The sequence below is a fragment of the Schistosoma haematobium genome, chromosome 1, assembly GCF_000699445.3.
Source record: "Schistosoma haematobium chromosome 1, whole genome shotgun sequence".
Taxonomy (NCBI): Eukaryota; Metazoa; Platyhelminthes; class Trematoda; order Strigeidida; family Schistosomatidae; genus Schistosoma; species Schistosoma haematobium.
The window spans coordinates 26170029-26193513 of NC_067196.1; the positions used below are offsets into that span (position 1 = coordinate 26170029).

Consider the following 23485-nt stretch of genomic DNA (forward strand, 5'->3'; position numbering starts at 1 on the left):
ACTACTACTACTACTACTGCTGCTACTACTGCTGCTGCTGCTGCTGCTACTCTCTCTCTCTCCTCTCTCTCTCTCTCTCTCTCTCTCTCTCTCTCTCTCTCTCTCTCTCTCTGCTCTCTCTGCTCTCTCTCTCTCTGCTGCTGCTGCTACTCTCTCTCTCTGCTATCTCTCTGCTGCTGCTGCTGCTACTCTGCTGCTGCTGCTGCTGCTACTACTACTGCTGCTACTGCTCTCTCTCTCTCTCTCTCTCTCTCTCTCTCTCTCTCTCTCTCTCTCTCTGCTCCGCTCCTGCTCTGCTGCTGCTGCCCCCTGCTGCTGCTGCTGCTGCTGCTGCTGCTGCTGCTGCTGCTGCTACTGCTGCTACTGCTGCTACTACTACTACTACTACTACTACTACTCTACTACTACTACTACTACTACTACTACTACTACTACTACTACTACTACTACTACTACTACTACTACTACTACTACTACTACTACTACTACTACTAATAATAATAATAATAATAATAATAATAATAATACCAGTAGTAATATTGGCAATAATAATGATTGTTGATATCTAAATCACTATATATCACTTTTAATAATTGAATATTATGTCTATCAACCTAATAATTTATTCTATATTACTTACTATGTATAGAATAGTAATACATATTACTACTACATGTTAAAATTCAGATTTTAAAAAAATATTCTATAATTCACTTTTCAAAAATTAAATCATTATTATTTTTTTCTTTCTAGTAATCATTCATCTTGATTGGTCAATCATTTGCAGGAATTTGGCACAAATGTAAAATGGCTTAAGTTACTAAAATATATTATATAATGAGATAACAAAAAATATCGAGATAAATACTGAAACAGTAGAATTATTCATATTGGTTAGTGATAGTAACAAAAAACAAGCAAACAAACAAACAAACAAGCGATTAAGTTTAAAGAACATGTTCATACAATTTGTTCCATTCACAAATTTGAAGAAAAAAAAAAAGAAGAAGCAGAAGAAGCAAGAACAACAATATCTACAGAATACGATGAATTCATTTGATTTTATTACTTTCACTTCAGTTAAATACAAGTTAATGTGTTAAATTATTTCGAAATGAATAACATCATGTTAAAAATCAATTGCCAACCAATAATGAATAAGTTGTGTGTAATATGATAGAAGTTAACAATTACGGTTATAAGAAAATGGGTCTTGTTATAATTACATGAACTAGTAGTTATTATATTGTTAAGATAATTTTATGGATTAATATTATAACGGACATCGTTTTTTTGGAAATTTAGAAAAGATGGCCATGTAAGGTCAATTCATTAAATTATTCTTACGACGAGTTGAAAACAAAAAGAGGTCAAAATGTTACCAATGCAGTTGAGGGTTAATTACTGACTATTTCTGAATTTAAAAGTCAGGTTTAATCCTTCTGATTACTATAGTTTTTCAGAATTCTAGTAACATGGAATTGGTATGTTTATTGATAACTTTGAATGAATTCATTAAGCCTGAGTTGAATTCTGGATCTAGTAGGTAGTGTACTACTGAAATTCGCAAATAGCTTTTTCCTTGAAGGCATAGGATCTCTAGAATATGTTCATTGAAACGAATAGAATCCTGTCTTTCTATTCTTACAATGAACATGCTTTTGCATATACATGTAAGCTGGTATATACATCGGGATGTAACAAGTGACAGATATGTATTCACTTTTATTTGTGTTCTTGATCATAATGTTGTGTATAACGGAATCAACTTTACAGTAGAGAATGTACTTTTTAAGGCTGCTTTTCATGTTTGATTGATCCTGTTCATTATCTGATAATTTTTAAATGAGAATCGAATGAAAATATTCTTGTTTCGGGTGTATATCTTTCCATAGTAACTCAGTATTTGTTGCTGATTAAGGGTATCTGTTCTCTCGTAGACAATCCTTTATCACAGTATGCTCTTCCTCGAGCTTTTCTGATAAATCTAACCGTCTGGCTCTGTGATAAAGCGTTTTCACCAATGCATATTTTCAGCTAATGGAGTAAAAACTGTGAAGGTTTATATACTGTCCATTCCAAGTCTCTTTTCTATATACATACTTCTGACAAATTTCATCATTTCTCATGGAAATACCATGCGGTGGACGTTGCTGAAAGATCTAACTATTTTATTTTCGTGGTTTACGCAGTTATTCAAAATCAAAGTACCACTGACACATCTTGCTTATAGTGTAGTCACGTTAGTGAGAGGTAGTAGTTTTTTTCTTTAGAAATTTTCAACAAATGTATTGGTAAAGATAAGTCCTAAATGACTGCTCATTAACACACTACCTACTCGATAGTATAATTTGTTGTTAAAATTGAACTGAACTTTCTTAGCACATAGTTTTAGTAATTGTGTGAGTTGTATTTGTGGTATAGAAATATGTTATGAATATAAGAAATAATAAGTTCTTCTGATAGATTTATCTTCTATATTCATGTAAAGGATATGATTAAAAAAGAATGAATGAATTAGTGGAATTGAAAGTATAAGATGATTTTAAAATTTGGGATCTACGGAAAGTCAGAGAACACCTGCATCTGCGCCATTGTGATTGATCTCTAGACATTTATCACGATAATTGCACTGACCATAACCAGATAGTCTACATATGCCAATATGGCTCAATCCAACAGTCAGTGACTTCATTAACTGACCCAACTTCCTAGTTTGACCACCCCTAGTTTTCCTTCAACTTTTATGATATGAGTGATGAAAGCTTATTGACTCTATAAAGTCATTTGGGCCAATAATTGAGGAGTTTGTATATGTTATTATAAATTACAATGTTTCATATATCTGTATGTAAATTTATGGCTATTGTCAGCTGTTAGATCTATTATTCAGATAAGATTTTAGTTGTGAGAAAATAGCTCTAACTACGAATAGATAGTACTATCATGGAAAACTGGGAAAAACTGGATAGATTTTTCGTTACAGTTTGGTGCTCCTCGTTAGTGGATTGCTATAACTACACACGGGCCAAATTAGAGATTCTCAAATCCTCTGATGAACCACAATCACACCAAATACTCAGTCTAATTCCATACATTTTTAAAATTTTCTTAGCTTCACTCAATTTGTACTACAATGCGAACATTATCCTACCATGCAGATTATTTATCCTAGTTTACACCACTGACTGGTCTTCGTTAAAGTACAGTTGTTAGCCAAGCAACACTAGACAGCTGTTTTGCTCTCGTAAAGGGTTACTCAACAATGTGGTTCAAGGAATCTGTCTATGTCAATTGCAGTTGTATTGCTGAATGCTGATGCAGAAGTTTAAATGGTTAAGCGTCCTTCATGAAAATCGAAGATCCCAGGTTCGATCCCCAGTGGGCTCAGTGAACACAATTAAGGAGTCTCACATCAGGACGTAAACCCTATTCAGTGACTCCATGAGTTTATTGGTTGTTTAATTAAGATATTCCTGAGATACAATCTTTACAAATCCCTTATATATAGTAAAACAGTTTATTATTGTAATATTTTGGGATCATGATAATGAACTTCCTATTATCTACACAAACAGTCAACTTATTTAATCAGGAAGACATATGTTCGTTGATTATTTACATCAATATTTTATAAGATAATACATATTTTCATTTTAACATTTAAATAAAATACAGGATTACTAGAACAATAATAGAAAAAAAGTGATTTTTTAAAATAAATTCTTTCTCCAGTTCTATAGATTTGAATTCCCGTCTAAGTAAACATTATGCTAGTTATGTAATAAGTAGACTGGTATCGTTAGTCTTAGTTTGTAAAATCCATTCATCATCCTCATATCTTTTTTTATTCTATTATGTAATGTAATTCGTTAATCCATTGTGAATTGACCTATTAGACTTAGAAACAATTTTGATTTGTAAAGGCTAGTGAGACTATGTGGTTGTCTTGAACTAGGTAAATGATGCACTATTCGAACCTGAAAACTAATGTTCAAAATTTAAGCACTTGTATCATCAGAATAACTTCATCAACGAGTAGACAATACTCAATTTTCTAAAAAGGGTTTCCATTAGAAAAAAGAATATGAAGTATTCCAAGTGCTAGATAGCTACAATTACATGATTATAAAGAGATTAAGTGAAAATAAATAGTTATGATTGACAGTGTAAAATTTGTTAATTTTATAAACAACCTTATATTCAATCTGATTTTGAATTTTGAACATCTGAATCGACTTTTTAAGACAATTAAACGAATTCTAAACATGGTAATAAGATTAAGGGCAGGGAGTAGAAAACTGGATTCCATTTTTTTGAATGTATGTACCTTTCAAATGCACAAGTTATCTAAATAATGATATTCCATAGAATAGTGGATACAAAATGAAACGTACAGATCTGTTAAATGATAATATACATGCTGTGAGACAATATATACAAACGATGTGAAAAGTAAATCAAGTCAAAAATGTTCAAATATTATTATGTTTCAGAATTCACTAACTCTAAATCAGACTAATGATAATAACGATTTATTTGCATCCGTTCCTTATGAAGGAACATGGGGATGGCCCTCCATTTTTTAGGTAGATGCACACTGTTTATAGTTCGACAGATTATTTGCTATAAAGAGATTACTATTGGTTGTTTGTAATTTGGTACATGATAACAGAAGATGAATAAATGTTAGCTTTATTATTTATTTGTACTCGTTGATTCAGTATCAAACCACTGACTACGTTTTACATACTTTCATCTGGCTATATACCAAGATATTTTTGACCCATAATAATAGTTTGTTGGATTTAAAAATGCAACTGACTAGTCTTAAAAGAGAAGTTGAGTTCTTGGTCATCAATACAGGGATTCGAAAACATTTATTAAATGAACCGCATTATTTTGATAATATTGTGTACTTTAAGCCGGATGGTTTCATTACAAAGTGTTGGTTGTCTTTCTCCACAACATCATTGGCATTCAATTCTATCGGAAGTCTAACTCAAACAGGACAACATCACCAAATGTGTTCACTTGAACTACTAACCTTTTCTCTAATTTCGAATCATATTCATTTTAATAAGAGAATGCTGGTTAATTGCTAGCATAAAAGTGATATTCTTCTGAAGTAGGTCTATCAAAAAATATCATTTCAAATTTAAAAGACTTCAATTTTCATTTTCAGTAGTTTACCATTCATATCTCTGACTTTGATGCTCGTTAATATAGGTTGGAATTCTCTGGAGAACATTAGTTTCATTAAAGCTACAAATAGACTTATCTAATAAGTAACAACTAGTAAGAAATCTATGCCACCTACCGACTATTTTCAATCTTCATTCAACGAATTCTGTCTCATATAGTTTGTTGAATAATGATATATTTACTTAAATACTGATTAATAATTTTAGAAGTAATACATTATAAAGTATATTTGGTATTCATAAAACAAATCCTTTATTAAAATGCTTTGATTAAAATACCTAATTAATATGATTCATCAATGAAAGAAATAATTTAGAGGAGCTAGCAACTTATCAGAGTACATAAAAAATACAGTGAAATTGTGAAATTGAACGATTGTCATGACATATTTCGGTTTAATTTCACTGAAAAATACTAACTCAATGGTCTAAAGATGACATGGTGGCGGGTGTGAAAGCTAGACATTTTAGGATTCAATATAGTGTATTGTTGCTGGTTCGCACTTCTAAGAAGCCTTAAAATGGAGTAAAAATACTTCATACATTTCAATCACTCTCCGGTTGATGTCAACTGGTTAAGGAAACTGGCTTGAAGTCGAGAAAATCGATACAAACCACCTCTTTAGACAAAGTAATATTACCAGTACTTTAATGGGTATACATATACTTACTTTCAATCCAAAAGGTGAACTCTCCATTGAAACATTATATTGCACATTTGCTATTGGAGTATCTTCTAATCGTCCTAACGGTATAGATGGTTCCCATCTATTTAATTGTGATGGTATAGTAAATCGTAAACGTAGCCTAGTTGATGTTTCTTGTCTCAGTTCAAATGAAATATTTTTTATTTCATTTCGATAATATTTTGGATTTGATTTATACAATTGAGCAATCAAACCACGTTCAGTTTTTTGACTTGAATAAATTTGATAAGTTGGATAGGATTTTGGAAAAAAACATATTGGCAATGCATCATCATCTAATATAGGTTTTGGAATCCAACAACAACCTCGAGATTCGCATACACTACGACTTGCATGTTGATCAGGATGACAATCTAAACGTTCAACTTTGGGAATTTTTTCACATTGCTTGAAGAGATTTAAAGTAGGTCTAGTACTTTTCAGTAGAAATAATAATAATAATAATATTGATAATTTATGTAGGAATATAAGTGACATTCAGAATAATTAGATTTTAGTTCAGTTTCAAATGAATCATTAAAATATGTTTTCTGCTTAAATATATAGGCTGTAGTTCAAAAAAACTATTCATTCGGCTGAACCTTTGAATATACTGACATTATTTAACCCATGATAGTGTGAATGACCGTTTTTCGGTGTTGCATAATATTTAAAAATTAGTTTGATAATACATTGTTTGTTTGAATCTCCCTTCAATGTTAACTATAAGGTCATCATTAAAACACAAGTGTCAAACTAGTAAACTATGGCTTAATTGTTCTGATTTACTCAATAAAACAATACCAGCTAAAGTTTTTTTGTTGGAGAAATAAATATATGATCATAGTAATAAACTACCCATTGACAGTTAAATTGTATTACCTGAAAAAAGTGTTTTTATAGAATGTTCGATAATTTGTTTTTGCGTGTGTACATGTGTGGCCTGAAATGTTAATTTTCCAGGGTAAAGGTGATTAAGTTTAACTGAAGGATGTCATGTTCATTTATCCAAAGTCACATGATATGACAGTGCTGTTTGTCATTTGAACTGCATTCCAGGTGTCTGTTTTCAGAGTTTACTTATTTATAACTTATTTATAGACTAGTCGAAGTGTTGATAAATTATAGAAATGAAAAAACTCAGCTTAGAACGGGTAATAATAATTAACTGACATCAACTGATAGAGCATTCGGAACTACAAAGGGCTTTTCAGCTTTTTATTTCTGTTTTAAAACTATCGAAGATTGCTACTATATGATTAAAATAGAAATTATCTTCAAGTTCTACATATCTTTGCTCAAAGTGAAACTAGCCAATAACAATTATCATGCATTTACCAATCGCTAGCTTCATGATAAACTCTTTGAAATTCAAAGAAGAATTTATGTAGTCTGAAGTCAATCAAGATGAGAGTGTTGTAGCAGCTCATCAATGAACTCGTATATGAATGATTGGAGACAGATATTAGTCAGTTTGAATTTAAGTTCTGTGGTGGTTGGTGCTATTCCTCATGATGTACCTATACTGATGAGGGGAGTGATGTTTTTACTACGAAGGACATTTCTGGTCAATTCAATGGTATGTGCTCCTGTGACAGTAATTAAGGAGGGTTGTCATGTCGCGGGAAACACCGATTTCGTTTAGATTGCGATTATGCCTTGCTGGTAAATGTCAAATAGCACTCATATTGAATCCAATATACCTGACGAATGCCTACAACCACCTCACACAGAATACCAATGTATGTAATGTCAAACCATGTAAATTAGTGACCATATCACACCTTAATTGACAGAATCCGAACAAAACAAAGGATTAAGTGAACATTACATTATAAGCAGAGATGGATTGAGGCTAGCAATAGAATCCAGGACGCGCATGTCGTCCTATTTTGGGACTCATCAGCTGGATGTACCTGCATCTCAGAGTTGATGTTCACTCTGGAACTCGAACCCAGTACCGTTCACTTTGAACGCCAGTGCATGATCCACTTTACAATTGAGTCGAGATAGTCACTAACTTGTACAATGTAGTGAAGTTTTAATTCATTTTGTATTGGCTGTTTGAACGAGTACCGAACAGGATGAAATACGTGTCCTGAATCTTACTGCTAGCCACCATCCGTCTCTGTTAATAATACTTGTGATTTAAAGTAATATCTTGGCAATCCGCACAAAATGCACAAATACCAATAAGAGATTGATTAATCACTGTCTTAAACATCATTGAGAGGATTCAAACAACCAATAAAAAATGAATTAAAAGATGACATTAGTTACTGGTCAGTGATTAATCATTACTGATAAAACTTATGTAATAAAGAGAAATCAGTTTATAAGTTTATTAACGTGTTTTCTGGAATCATTTAAAGACCATTATAATAAATAATCAATTTTGGTAGAGGTAATAACGATAATAATAATCATTGTGAATAGACTATTTTTATAGTAGGTAAACATCATGCTATTAAATATTAACGATACTTATTAACAATTCATCTTGAAGATGACGAAGATTTTCAATCGAATAAACAATCTCACGTTTACCCATTTTCGCTCGTCAATCTATAGAATAAAGAAAATAGAAGTAGGAACGTGTTTAGAGAATTGTGTTTCTTTTTCATACTAACATAATGAGGATTAAGGTTCCTTATCACAGTGGTTTCTATCACAGGTTGCGCTAATTAAGTATCGTAAATCAGACAATGTTAAACAATTAATACGTTTTTTTTGCTTTTTCATTCGTAACATACAGTTCGATAATGAGTTTTATTCATTCAGAATGATAATTTTCTGATAATAATTTTTAAATGGTCTAGAATCAGATGCCAAAACAACAAATTTCAAATTATATTTTATAGAAATGATCATAAAAATAATTGGGTCATAACTGTGATAATTGACATTGGTAATTTATTTTGTCTATTGGTCAGCAACTGAATAATTCTAAGTATGAAATTTATCATTCTTACAGGTTTTTTTTCGGCATTACTAGTTATATTTTATTATATTATATGATATATGATTATCAGTGAAATCTAGGGAGTGCATTTCGTCCTGTCTAGGGCACATCAGCTGGATATACCTGGTTCTTAGTGCTAACATTAAGACTTCAGCCAACTGCTTTTCATTTCAAACGAAAACTCATTATTTACAGATCCACTAACTTGTTCAATGTGTCTGATGTTTATTGGCAAATGCATAAATTATCCTATTATTGTTAAATAGTGGTGAATTTTGATCATTCTTTTTTATTAAGGTGAACTCATTGTAAGTTGACTAATTGTTTCGTTTATTATTATTATCAGCTATATTCAATATTATATTTTTGTTATAATATAGAATTCTCAGCGTAAAGTATTTCAACAGGTTTCCGTTTCTTTCTTCTTGGTCGGTCCTGGCGATAAATATTGAGTGATCGCCAGTTAGATGTTAGCAGTTCAGTAAATGAACATCTGAATAATGTGCATTCTTTTCGCTGTATATTGCCAGCAACCACATAGTCTCTTATTGAGTTTTTTGTAACTTTGACAACGAAAGGTTGTACACATTTCAGAAACGCAGCAGAATAGGTCATGCGATTAATAAACATAATGATATTTTAAAACAAACAAAAATAGATAACTTGTTGAAATATCTAGATGGCAGGAACAGGTAGCCCAGATGTTCAAGCAGGCCGCCCTTATTTAGACACTGTGTACTTTAATATCAAGTATTTTTAAAGTTAAACTTCAAAATGCATAAAGTTAACTACAGAGTAAACAAAAAACGAACTGAGTCACAAACAATGTATCTAATATATAGGGTTATTGGCATAGATTTTCATTGAAAATCATCCATCTAACCGTCAACTTCTTGTCAAATTATCATATTAATTAGTTTTTATTTATATTTGTTCAATGTACAATCATTGTCAGAAAAAAGTTACTACTGTTAATGGCTTGTTATGTATGTATGTGTGTATGTGCGCGAGTGCGTGTGTGTGTGTGTGTGTATTAATTCACCTGAGTAAACTACAGAAAAATAGATAATAAATTTTTGTCTGATTAAAATACTGAACTTGATATGAATAATTAATTTACTCATTTTTTTCTTCATTGTGTATCATCAGCAAATTGTGTAAATGTAACAAGATAAGTTTACTCAATTGAAAAGAAAAGTATAAAGTAAGGGTGGTAATTAATTAATTAATTTTATTTTTGGTCTTAAAAGCTAAGATCAAGTTTTTTTGTTTTCTACATACATTGCAAATATACATTTATTATTATACGGTACAGTTGAGATTTGGGTTATAATAATATGCTGTAATAAAAAGTATGCAGTTATTAATTACTCCTGGTATATCATATATATATATATAGCATTAGGATTAACACCAATATCAAAATGGATTGCCTACCGAAAAAAAAGAGCTCGGAAAAGCCTTAATAGATAGGAGAATAGAAACTCTATTGTTACCTATCCCCAAGGCACATTGACTACTTTTGCAACCGATGGTGTAAGGATCGAGCTTACGCCATACATACCGCTAGTTGACTCAGTATCTAATTTACTTACGAGTCCCGCATCAAGATACAATAGCATAGATAATATAAAGAGGGAATTAGATGGTATATATAAGCAGGTCTAAAGTGAAATCACTTGCGGTTACACCTTCAATACATGGTGATTTTAAATAAGCGATAAAAGCTAGATCACCTTTAAAGCTACTATTGTTGAAGAACATGGTTCCTACTGATCTTGAAGAAATTATCATAGCAGCATCTGTAATCGATGTTTTTGCTAGTGAAGTTACTAACTGAATAATCTCTAATAATAACGTGATTATCTGTTACATATGTGACAACATTTCGCTTTAATCCGTTAGGTAATCGATACTGCAATCAGATAAACTTCAGGATAGTTCATGCTAATGTATTCGTCTTAATAAAAAGCACCGGAAGTTCTCGCGGTCTATTGTACTTAGATTCGATCCACATTTAGCAGCTGAACAAATAAAGGAATCCGAACGGTTTATTTGAGAACTCACGAAGTTCAAGACGGCCCATGTAACTGCTGATAAAACCACCAATCAAAGACTTATGCAAAAGTGTATCTCAAACAAAAATATTATGTAAAAACTACCACGAATCTTGTTTTTTGACTTCATTCAATATTATATTATGTTGCCTCATCAAAAGGATAAACTCATGAGATTAACAAATCGCCTGTCTGTCAATACTCTGATTTATCAGTGAAAAATGCTAACTTGCCAGTGTATAATTAATGTAGACATAGATCTTGTGCTTTCTGATATCTCTCAATATACTAGTAGAAGCGCATACTCAAACATGCAGTCCTAACTTGATAGTTCTTCGAAGCAATCCTAAGATCAAAAAAATCTACTCCACATAATAAGAAAGTATGAACAGTGTCTGGCTTTAAAACCAGTACCAAAAATATTACAAAGACTTATTCAGGCAAAAATATACTCCTGAACACTAAGTTTGACCCTTTTAATCATAGGGTTGGTCATAAGGGCACACAAACAAGAACTGGTCGGTTCACAATTTCATCATCCCAGCTAAACCTAAAAACACTGAGTGACTTGTCAAAACCCAACTTTGTAAATCAGTGAAATACACTTTGCACTACTGATGCACAAAAGTTCCACCACAACCATGATGTAAGCATACTTAATATTAGACAGACTGGAAGGGACGAACGTGTCCCATAGTTGCACCAAAAATTTTTATATACTGAATTTGCAAAATAGAAATTTCCCGAAGGACAAGATGAACTTCTAGATTATGCACCATCAACCCAACTCTAACGCGTAAGTGACTTACCTAATTGTTCACCAAGTCAACCTCAGCAATTAAGTTCACCTTATCGAAATAATGAGAATTTTCGGCCTTCAGAAATCCGTAATTACTCTTAGGCTACAACTTGTTCAAGCCATAGCCCACACGAAAAAACACTCAAAATAAACTATAGTCTAGTCACCTTTAAGAAACCTAACATCGATAAGGACGTCCTCGGTCTTATTAGACTCTATAATTCTTTTTTTAAACTTATAATTTGTCAATACACACTCATTTCTAAATAAAATTTCGACCTTAAGAACTATAGCTTTACTAGGCTGACTTTTCGCTGAAACAATCTACTATCTCGCAGTGTCTGATTCAAAATTAAATAATTATTCAGAACTACCAGTTCTATTGTTGTAACAGAGAAACTATACATGGGGTGGCTATTTTGTTTAGTCCTTGGATCCACTAACAACTTGACAGTGAATCTTAAATAAAGGCACATTTATAGAGGTCTCTAAAACCACTCCAGACCTATCTAATGGTATTTTGGAAAACAATAGTGAATTACTAAATGACACCGATTCAAAAATTATGTAAGTGACTTGTAACTACATAAAATCTGTTTCTTTCAATTATCTAAGAATTAGCAAACCTACGAAATCCCTCAAGGTGTAAAACGGTCATGGAGTGGACAGGATTGCATCGATTTACTTCAAATATGGTGGGTCTGATATTCCACTACTTCTTCTACAACCGTTTGCTCTCTTTCTGGAGACAGGTACCCACGTTTACAGTTGTAAGACCGCATATATCTTATCACATTAGAAATCTGGAGATAGGAATGACATGAACAATTATCAGCCGATAAATATTACTCTAGTTGTCTCTAAGATAATGGAACAAATTATTTGTGACAAACTCTCCAACTATTTACACACTGAAAAGCTTATCACTAATTCTCAACATGACTTCCTTAAAACCCGATCTTTTATGATCTGCTAGTTTGACTAGTTCAATTCAGTGTTTGGTCGATGTGACCGAAGATATGTAGTTTTAGTGCAATACTTTGATATTTCTAAAGCTTTTAACATGGTCAATCACCAACTTCTTATAGACAAACTCTGATCTTCTGGGGTCGAAAACTCTCTGTTTACTTGGTTTAATTGTTTTCTCAGTCACCGACATGTAATAGTCAAAATGAAGTATTCCTCGTGGGATGCAGTGTCGGTCAAAATTGGTCTGATATAAGGTGTTTTCTTGGGTGATTTTTAGTCCTTTTAGTTAATAAAAATGATATTCGCGATTGTTTCTGTATGGGTAATCCTCTTCTATATACAGATGATGTTGAAGTGGTGTATTCATTTTCTCCTTATGAGCTGAACGACATGCAAAATTGCGTTAGTATGGATTTCAGAAAGGTAGCTCAGTGGAGCTCAAAATGGAAGTTAGAGTTTAATACGGCTAAATATGGATGAATATGCTTTGGTATTACTTCACACAACCTAGATCTTACCATAAATGGTAAGGTATTGTTCAGTTTACATACAGTAGTTGACTTCGGACTCAGCTATTCCTACATTTTTTTCCTTTTCAGAACAGGTTTTGAAACAAACCTTCAAGTCTCAACGTCTTCTGGGTTGCATAATTCATAACAACCAGTCAAAAGTTATATTGTACGAAGTATGTGTTTGACCAGTCCTTGAATACTGCACATTTATTGTTATTTGTGTTCACATAAAGAATAAATAAAGGCTGGAATCCGTTCATAGACGATCTACACTACTCATTCTTGGGAATGATTGCAACTGAAATCATAAGTTAACTTGGATCCGACCCTTTATTTAACAGGAGACTTTAAATCTAATCTTTTTCTTCAAAGTACCTAATAAAATATCTTTTACATTCAACGAAGCAGTTCAATATGCAGAAAATCCTAGTCACAGCATCCATAACTCTCTGTTATTAGTAACATAATTTCATTCTAAATCTTCTCTCCATATAAATTACTTTACCAGTAAATTTTCTAGACTCTTGGATAATTTACCACAAACTATCTATGAAATGAAATCATTTCCATTCTTTGTTCGCTGCATCGACGCTTACTTCTCCTCTGAAAATGCCATGAATATTTAGTCGTTTTTCTTATTGAAGCCATTAAGTAAATCTCCCAACTCGATGATACCTTACAAAAACGCTGTGCGTGGTAACCTTAACTAAGTTGAACAATATCTAACCCAAACAGTATATCATAAAATAACCTGGCATATGTATTATGGTAGACCGACCTGACTTATCGAAGTAATTATTGCTTTTGTCATTCTGTGCTTTCTATTTCCGTTTTATTTTCTTTAGTTACAGATGATAATATTTATTTCGTTATAACCTTAAATACATCGTTCATGCATCAATAGGATGTCCACTTAAAAAAAATTAGAAGTTCCTGATTGACTCCTATCATTGCTGTAATACGAGTGAAAAATGTACTAACTAAACAAATTTTTGGACTAGAACACTTCAAGCCATCTAATATCACATGTCTGTTCACTACATTTAATATTACTATCTATATCAAACTGATCACGCCTGTAAACCGGCATGAATTTTCTCACTTGTTATTTTCAGAATATTACTTACTTACGTACTTTCACCTGTTACTCCTAATGGAGCATAGGCCGCCGACCAGCATTCTCCAACCCACTCTGTCCTGGGCCTTCTTCTCTAGTTCCATCCAATTCTTGTTCATTTTTATCATGTCTATTTCCCTTTCACGGCGTAATGTGTTATTTGGTCTTCCTCTTTTCCTTTGGCCTTGAAGATTCCATGTGACGGCTTGTCTTGTGACGCAGTTGGGTGCTTTCCTCAATGTGTGTCCTATCCACTTCCAGCGCTTCTTCCTGATTTCTTCCTCCGCTGGGATCTGGTTTGTTCTCTCCCACAGTAGGTTGTTGCTTATAGTGTCTGGCCAACGGATCCGAAGTATTTTGCGTAGACAACTGTTAATAAACACCTGTATTTTCTGGATGATGGCTTTCGTAGTTCTCCAGGTTTCTGCCCCATGCAGTAGAACTGTCTTGACATTTGTATTGAAAATCCTGACCTTGGTGTTGATCGACTGTTGCTTTGAGTTCCAGATGTTCCTCAGTTGTAAATATGCTGCTCTTGCTTTGCCGATTCGCGCCTTCACATCTGCATCAGATCCACCCTGTTCATCAATGATGCTGCCCAAATATGTAAAGGTTTTTACATCTTCCAAATCTTCTCCGTCAATTGTGACTGGATTGGTGCATGCTGTGTTGTATCGGAGAACCTTGCTTTTCCCTTTGTGTATATTGAGACCTACTGCTGCTCAGGCTGCTGCTACACTGGTCGTCTTCTCCTGCATTTGTTGTTGCGTTTGGGATAGAAGGGCCAGATCATCTGCGAAGTCTAGATCGTCCAACTGCATCCTAGATGTCCATTGTATCCCGCGCTTCCCTTCAGACGTTGACGTCTTCATGATCCAGTCGATCACCAGGAGAAAGAGAAAGGGTGAGAGTAAGCAACCTTGCCTAACACCGGTCTTCACTTCGAACGACTTTGCCAATTGTCCTCCATGCACAATTTCGCAGATTAATCCATCATATGAGTTCTGTATGATATTGACTATCTTCTGAGGCACGCCGTAGTGTCGAAGAAGTTTCCATAGTGTTGTTCTGTCCACGCTATCAAATGCCTTATCGTAGTCAATGAAGTTGATGTAGAGTGATGAATTCCATTCAATTAATTGTTCCACAATGATCCGTAGAGTTGCGATTTGGCTTGTACACGATCTATCCTTACGGAATCCTGCCTGTTGGTCACGAAGTTGGGCGTCTACGCAGTCCTTCATCCTGTTTAACAATACTCTGTTGGGGACTTTTCCCGGTATTGAGAGAAGAGTGATGCCCTTGTAGTTATCACACTTGCTGAGATCTCCTTTATTTGGTATTTTGATCAGAAGTCCTTCTTTCCAGTCTGTTGGTACTTGTTCCTCATCCCAAATCTTATTGAAGAGAATGTGGAGTATCCTTGCAGTTGCCGCTACGTCTGCTTTTAGTGCCTCTGCTGGGATGTTGTCCGGTCCTGCTGCTTTGCCACTCTTGATTTGCCTGATGACCATGCTGATTTCTTCAATTGTTGGTGGGCCAACATTGATTGGGAGGTCCGTGGGTGCTGCTTCGATGTTGGGTGGGTTCAGTGGGGCTGGTCGATTCGAGAGTTCTTTGAAGTGTTCTACCCACTTGTTTCGTTGTCCTTCAATATTGATGATTACCTCGCCTTCCTTGCTTTTCACTGGTCGTTCTGGTTTACGGTGATTTCCAGAGAGTTTCTTTGTTGTGTCATACAGTTGCCTCATGTTTCCTTCTCTCGCAGCCTTTTCCGCCGTCATTGCTAAATCCTCCACATATTTACGTTTATCGGTTCTGATGCTCCTCTTCACTTGTTGGTTTACTTCTGTGTATTCAGCTTGTGCCTTGGCTTTTTCTGCTCTTGTTCGACTGGTATTGATTGCTGCTTTCTTGTTCCTCCTTTCTTGAATCCTATCCAATGTATCAACGGTGATCCATTCCTTGTGATGATGCTTCTTGTGGCCCAGGACCTCATGACATGTTGAAGTGATTGCCTCTTTGATCCCCTTCCGGTTGCTCTCCATAGTAGTTCCTTCTCCATTGAGTAGATCATGAAAGGCCTGGAACTTATTGCTGAGGTCTATCCTGAATTTGTTGAGTTTGTTAGTATCCTGAAGAAAGGCCGTATTGAACTTTTGTGATATTGTCCGCCCCGTTGTCCAGTGCTTCTTGAGTTTCAATTTCATCTTGGTGACCAACAAGTGATGATCTGAGGCTATATCAGCTCCTATCTTGGTTCTCATGTCCTCCATTGTCCTCCTGAACGTTTTGTTGATGCAGATATGGTCGATTTGGTTTTGCGTAGTGTGATCCGGTGAAGTCCATGTGGCTATGTGGATGCGCTTATGTGGGAATATGGTGCCGCCTATGACCAGTTCATTGAAGGCACATAGGTTTGCAAATCTCTCATCATTTTCGTTTCTTTCTCCCAGTCCGTGTCGTCCCATGACGTCTTCATATCCAGTGTTGTCCACTCCAACCTTGGCATTGAAATCGCCCATCAGAATAGTCAGGTCCTTTGTTGGGCACTTCCCGACGATTAACATATATATCATTATTTTGTGTAAATTATGTATAATTTACAGGAGAGTTTTATTTTATGAAACATTCGTCAGAAAAGTTAATTTCGAAGAAATAAATGAAATTATTCCAGTTTAATGAATCTTTTCATATTCAATCAATCTTTACTCTGTAAGGATCAATTTTTTTTACACATAAGAAACATATATTCGATTCAATTAAAAAATCTATTGTTATATTTTGGGTGTTTCATTTCGTGTGATTCGTCCCTTTTTTCAAACTTTCGTTCGGACTACATTAAATTATCGTTAAAGTTCTAATCGTATTTTTTTTGTAGGTCTAGGCTTTCTGCACTTGAAACATCGAAATCACTTCATTCAAGTAAATATATGGTTGTGTTTACTCGGTTTGAATAAACATTGTACAATTTGCTTACCGACTTAAAAATGATAAAACTTCATTCATTAGTAGTAACAATGAATATACTTGTAACACAAACGGATGTGAATTTCATTGAAATTACGAGTCGATAAAAGTTAAACAACCAGTGAAAACCTGTAAATATCAGACGGTTATTTCATTCTAGCATGAAGCTCATCAGCAGTGAGCATCCACAATCCCGCAAGTGAGAAATTTTGGTCTTGTTAGTGAACACCTTGCTCACCGAGGACAATGGAGGATGTCCGTGAACTATCATGGACTTGTACACCACTGGATCCTGGCTCAGTGGTCTACAGTTTAAGAGTTCGCGCGCGAACCTAGAGGTCCTGCGTTATATTCCTGCCTGTTATATCGTAAATGCGTATTGATAAAGAGTCATATTAGGATAAAACGGCTGTTCAGCACTTCCAGTTTTTTCAGTGGTTTTCTAATTTCACTCACTTCGCAATGTAAATGAAATTCAGTTATCTCTACAACACCATACTGACATGTGAAATCATCATAAATCTATATTCACTATTAGAACATATTATTCTGCTAGGGATCAAGTTTAGTTGAAAATATCATTACATGACCCATATACTTCACCAAAATCAATATTTACTTAAGCGAAAGATTAGTCATAATAATATTCATAATAAAGATTCTTTGTTATATTTCCCGATGTATTTCAAGTGTTTTGTTTTAGTGCAATGATGTTTTCTTTACATTTGTTTATCCCTAATTTCCATATTATTTACACATCGATTATTGTATATCTGTACAAAAATATCAGTAACGGTGTAAGAAGATGGGCAACAAGTGAACACTCACTAGCTAAAATTATTTACCTCTTATTTGTTCTGTGTGTCGATTAAAACAGTATAACAAAAAAACGCGTTAGTTCACTTAATGATTCATTAGGGCTAGTTAGTAAGCGATATATATACCATTATATTATTCACAATTGTAATTAACGTTAGGAATTGGTTAGAAATACACATGAGCAATAATTCAGATGTACAAGATAGTAATCCTAATTAACTGATAAAGTGTAGTTCTAATCTCGATGTTCTCGACATTTATGCATTTAATCATTCAGTTGTCACAGTAAATCCACTACATATATTTCATTTTATGTACAACTGAGGTAGAATACAGTTATCTTGTATTATAAAGGAATATATGTACTAGGATGGAGTTCGAACAACTTATTTAATTAATATAGGAATTCATATTTATTTTTCTAGGTGTACCCAAATATTTCATGCACATTATTCTTGAAACACGAGAAACTATACTTTGTAGTCACTTAGCTTCGTTAATCGAACACCTTGATAATCGTTATTACATAAATCGCAAAGATGTTTAAAATCAGAAGGCAATAAGATGCGGCGACTACAGTTTATTAACGGATAATACGGGTAACAAAACTATAAGCATATCGAGCGAATTCAAAACAGAAGCGAATATATATATGCGAGCAAATACAGAGGCAAATTTATAGTCAAATCGAATAAAGGCACAGTAAGGCAAAGCAAAGGCTAATAATAGGATTCGAGAACATATATACATGGGAAAAAGAATGATTCACCAAGCGATATTTAAGCTGTCAACATTTTAGCTTGAGTCTGTCATGTGATCAAGCGTACACATTTATGCAGATATGATACTGATCAAAATATCACAAAGAAATATTCCAATTGTTACTGTCCTAATAACATTATCTGTTATGTAAGTTAATAAAATGGCTTAACCAAAATTAACCACAATCGAAACTGATTGTAGGAAAGTTACTATAACTTATATTTTAAAAAAAATGTAATAATGGATAAAAACTTATTGAAAAATCAGTCAAAAAATTAGGGAGCTACTTCATAAGTTTTTGAGACTTTTTAGATGCAAATTTTCACGGTCCTGCATTCAGTAGAAAAAATGGGACTCAGATGGTTCAAAGGGTCATGATACTTTACAATCATCCAGTAGTAATTCATTTGTTCATGTTATTGAAATCACCGTATTTAGGATACAAAATGATTTTCATCAGAACTATCAATAAATTATTACATCATTCTCAACTTAGTTGACTTAATATATCAAAACTTAGTGTTTGTACAAAATTTTAAATAGTATATGACATTTATATTGTATGGTAGTGATAGTTACTTCAAAGATGGTAACAAAATGCAGCAGCCGAGTAACTTGTTCTTTGTTTTTTTTTTAAGTCCTTTACAAACAGGACAATTTAAAGCATAAACGTTAAGATTACAGATTATTGAATTTCAACTTAGTAACCTGAATACGTAACACATTGGCTGCAAAATTTCAAGATGCTGAATTTGATCTCGTATTATGAAAGGTGATTATTGTTAGTTATGTGTAGACAGTGAATGCTAATGACACTAACTCCTAGATCGATTTGTAGACATCCAAGACTTTTAGTCAGTTAACTATTAAACAAAACAAATGACTTAAAACAGTCAAATATTTTATATTAAAATTGCTTTATGTACATACATCAAAGTTCATTTGACGTTCTCTAGTATTCTCTGAAATCTAGAGTCATAAAATTACTTACTTACTTAAATACTTAGCCTGTTACCCCTAATGGAGCGTAGGCCGCCAACCAGCATTCTTCAAACCACTCTGTCCTGGGCCTTCCAATTCTTGTTCATTCATCTCATGTATGTCTCCATTTCTCGACGTAATGTGTTCATTGATCTTCCTGTTCTCCTTTGACCTTGAAAATTCCAAGCGAGGGCTTGCCTTGTGACTCAGTTGGATGCTTTCCTCAATGTTTGTCTTATCCTGTTCAAGAGCTTCTTCCTGAATTCTTCCCCTGCTGGAATCTGGTTTGTTCTCTCCCACAGTAAGTTGTTGCAGATAGTGTTTATGGCCTATGGATCCAAAGTATTTTGCGTAGACAACTGTTAATAAACACTTGTATCTTCTAGATGATAGCTTTCATAGTTCTCTAAGTTTCCACCCCATACAGTGGCGTTTTTTAGTGAGTTAATTTTTTACGGGATGAGGTCACTAATCACATACTCAACCCTCCTCCTATATCCGGGCTTGGGACCAACAGTTGTTCTAGAGGGGCTCCAGACCAAGTTAAGTCATAAATCATATACTGATATCAGTTATTTTTTCTAATTCTGAAGAGATTTTTTATATTCACTTCACATTATAAACTTTATTTCCATTTATAAAGTCTGTAATACCCAAATTACAAATGAAGTTTGACGGTAAAAGAAGTTTCATGCTTTAAAAAATACTTGCAAATTTGTTTAAATTTTTCATTTTTCATAACTTTTTTTTCATTTTATTTGAACACATAGATATTGATACAAGGGGGGGCACCCAGATATATATGCACCATACAAATCGTCATTTCATTTCATTTTATTTGTGTATAAGCTGTGAACTGCCTGGATACTCAGATCGACGCAGAATTTTAAATAACATGTTCAACTCTTCTTATTCACATATAAATACAATAAAATAAAACTAATAATCATTATTGGTTTAATCAACATTGACCCTAAATTATATTATAAACAGATTAGTTAATAATATTACACGAGTTCATTATATAATCAATGAAAAGAATAAATGGAATTACAAAATGTATCCAAGATAAACTATGATTATTTTTTTTTAATCATATACATAAATCATTTATTCATATGTATGTAAATATAATTGAAAAATATGTATGTTGCCTACACCTGGTAGACAACATCTATTAATGGGCATTATATTATATTATATATAGGGTAAACAACTGTTAATATTTCTTAAAAGTTAACAGTAAAAATTTAAGGGAAATAGACATAATGTTGAAAAAAAAAGAAAGGGAATAATTCTTATTTTGAATAATATTTCAAATATTTGCTTTATATTTTAATCTCAATTTAATCGATTTAAACAAAAACAACAAAAACAAACAAATATAGAATGTTCTATATAGAATAAAGTAAAGAAGATAATTTACAGATTATGATAAATATATTTGATTATATTGTAGATATGTTAAATGGCATCATTTGTTTTTAAGAAGAAAGTGAATTGAATTGAATGAAATCTAGATAACAGATGCCTATGATGTTTCTAAATTAGTGAAATACTATGAAATTTGATTAAACTATAATTCGGACACTTTAAATCTAATAATTTTTTTTTGAAAACTTATTTCGGCAACATGCTGTTTACCTAAATATCGTGAGTGAATATGATAATAATAATAATCAATGTTTATTCTTTCACCCAGGAATTGGAAAAACGTCACATTGATCAGAAATAAAATAAACAATAATGATCGCTTTTTAATCAAACCATGAGGACCTTAAATGTGTAAAGAACAATCAATAACGAAACGGGCATAGTATCGTGGATAGAATTTAGTTAGACAGATATAGAAAATCAAGAATTTCTTGATAATAAGCACTCAATATTCAATCAGATCTATGTTAATATTGTGTTGCTTAGTGCATACATCTTATATTTTATAGCACTGTTCAGCACAAACTATTGTGTTTTGCGCTTCAATTCAGTCTCATCGTTTGCTAAACACATTAATATTAGTTCATAAAGTGTAAATATCATAAGTACATAAGCGATTGCCAGTATGACCTAGATAAAGATATGTAGGCCGAAAAATTGAGCAGATGAATAATGAACTTCCTTTAATATCGCACCATGTTTATAATCTCAAACCTCCCTCCCCTTCGACCTTACAATGGCGAATGAGTACAGGTATTTCATGTCACCACTCTCCCAGCATATTACAAGACAGTTTCCCTAGAATTAAGTTTTAAAATTGAAGGGCTTTAAAATTCGAATAAGCAGAGCCAGTTTCAGTATAACATAAATGTCTCTACGAGTTATTCAGGTTTTCGGTTCGATATCCAGTAGATCACACTGCTCGAGAAATAAAAGCTCGAAGAATCGGTCATTTAGAACTGCCTGATTTTCAATTATTCTCAAGCTGGTATATATTCATGTTGAACATTTGCCTACAAAATATGCAGTTATTCATTGAAAGTTCATTGCAGTTTTTAATGTATCAACGGTAGGTAATCTCAACTTACCAAAGAATAATGTCAAGTAAAAGTCGATATGAATTTTCAATAACTACTTTAAGTGATAATAAAAATCGGAAAACATACAGTAGTGTATTATTAGTCACAAATACAAGCTATATGCAAAATGTAACATGAAAGATTCCCGTTTCATTATCAATTCAAAATACATTCATATTATATGTTGACTAACGTTCAGTATGTGAATGCTTGAGTTTCAACCCAACTACTCAAAGTGTTGGGATTGTTAAAATATTTGGAGGTCTTGAGTTCAATCCTATTGGTTACTGAGAAGTCATTGATTAGAATGAAAATATATGTCTAGTACTTAAAGACATCCAGTGAATTTGAAATTATTATAACTTAGTGATGGAAACTAGTTTTAAGTTGTAAAACTAATTGAGTGAAATGATTACGGAAATGACGTATGAATTAAAGTCTAGTCAAGCAAATATGATGTGTTTGGTACTCGAACGGCCGACGTTGGCTTTGTAAGTGATTATTAGTCCCCCAAAATCTCCTACAATTGGCAATCGAAAGAAATTCCAAGTGTTGGAATTATGTTACAGGTTTTACTTGTACCATTAGATTTTGCACAGATAATATGGATATTTGTAGGTTCATGGATGACTGTAATGTTCCAGAAGCTTTTAGTACAATCTTAGATTTAGTAAAAGATGATAACTATCTAGTCAGGGGATAACACTGGAAAGGTTCTATAAAACACTGGCATTTAGGCCTTTTTCTAGCTTCTGAAGAATTATCAGGGGTTAACAACAAATTAGAAGATGAAAGTGTTCTTTAATGGATGCCAAGTCACTGGTACGTGATATGTATGAATGTTGTATGTATGTTGCATGTAGGCATATAGCACAAATGAATTATAGTTAAAAGCTAGTTTGCAATAAATTAGTTGAAAGATAAGTGAGTTTGAAGATCACTAACCCAGTAATAACTCAAGGCATATAGTTTCTAACCCGTTCCTACCAATTACCGATTTCTTCATTGAACGTTAGCTCATTAGATATTTTTTCATCCATCTGATGCGTCCATCTAATAGAGTATGACAGAGTGATTTATCACAACAAGTTTTTAAGAAATTCAATATTATTACTTCACTCATGTAAATTACAT

At 33.2% G+C, this 23485-nt stretch overlaps 1 protein-coding gene across 1 annotated transcript; it reads right to left on the reverse strand.

Moving 5' to 3' along the window:
- Positions 1–5779: 5779 nt before the first annotated feature.
- Positions 5780–6388, reverse strand: MS3_00006183 (uncharacterized protein; the record flags this gene model as incomplete). The annotated part of the gene is made up of 1 exon (XM_035730525.1): positions 5780–6388. The coding sequence occupies one exon, from the start codon at positions 6386–6388 to the stop codon at positions 5780–5782; it is 609 nt and encodes a 202-aa protein (XP_035588029.1).
- Positions 6389–23485: the final 17097 nt, after the last annotated feature.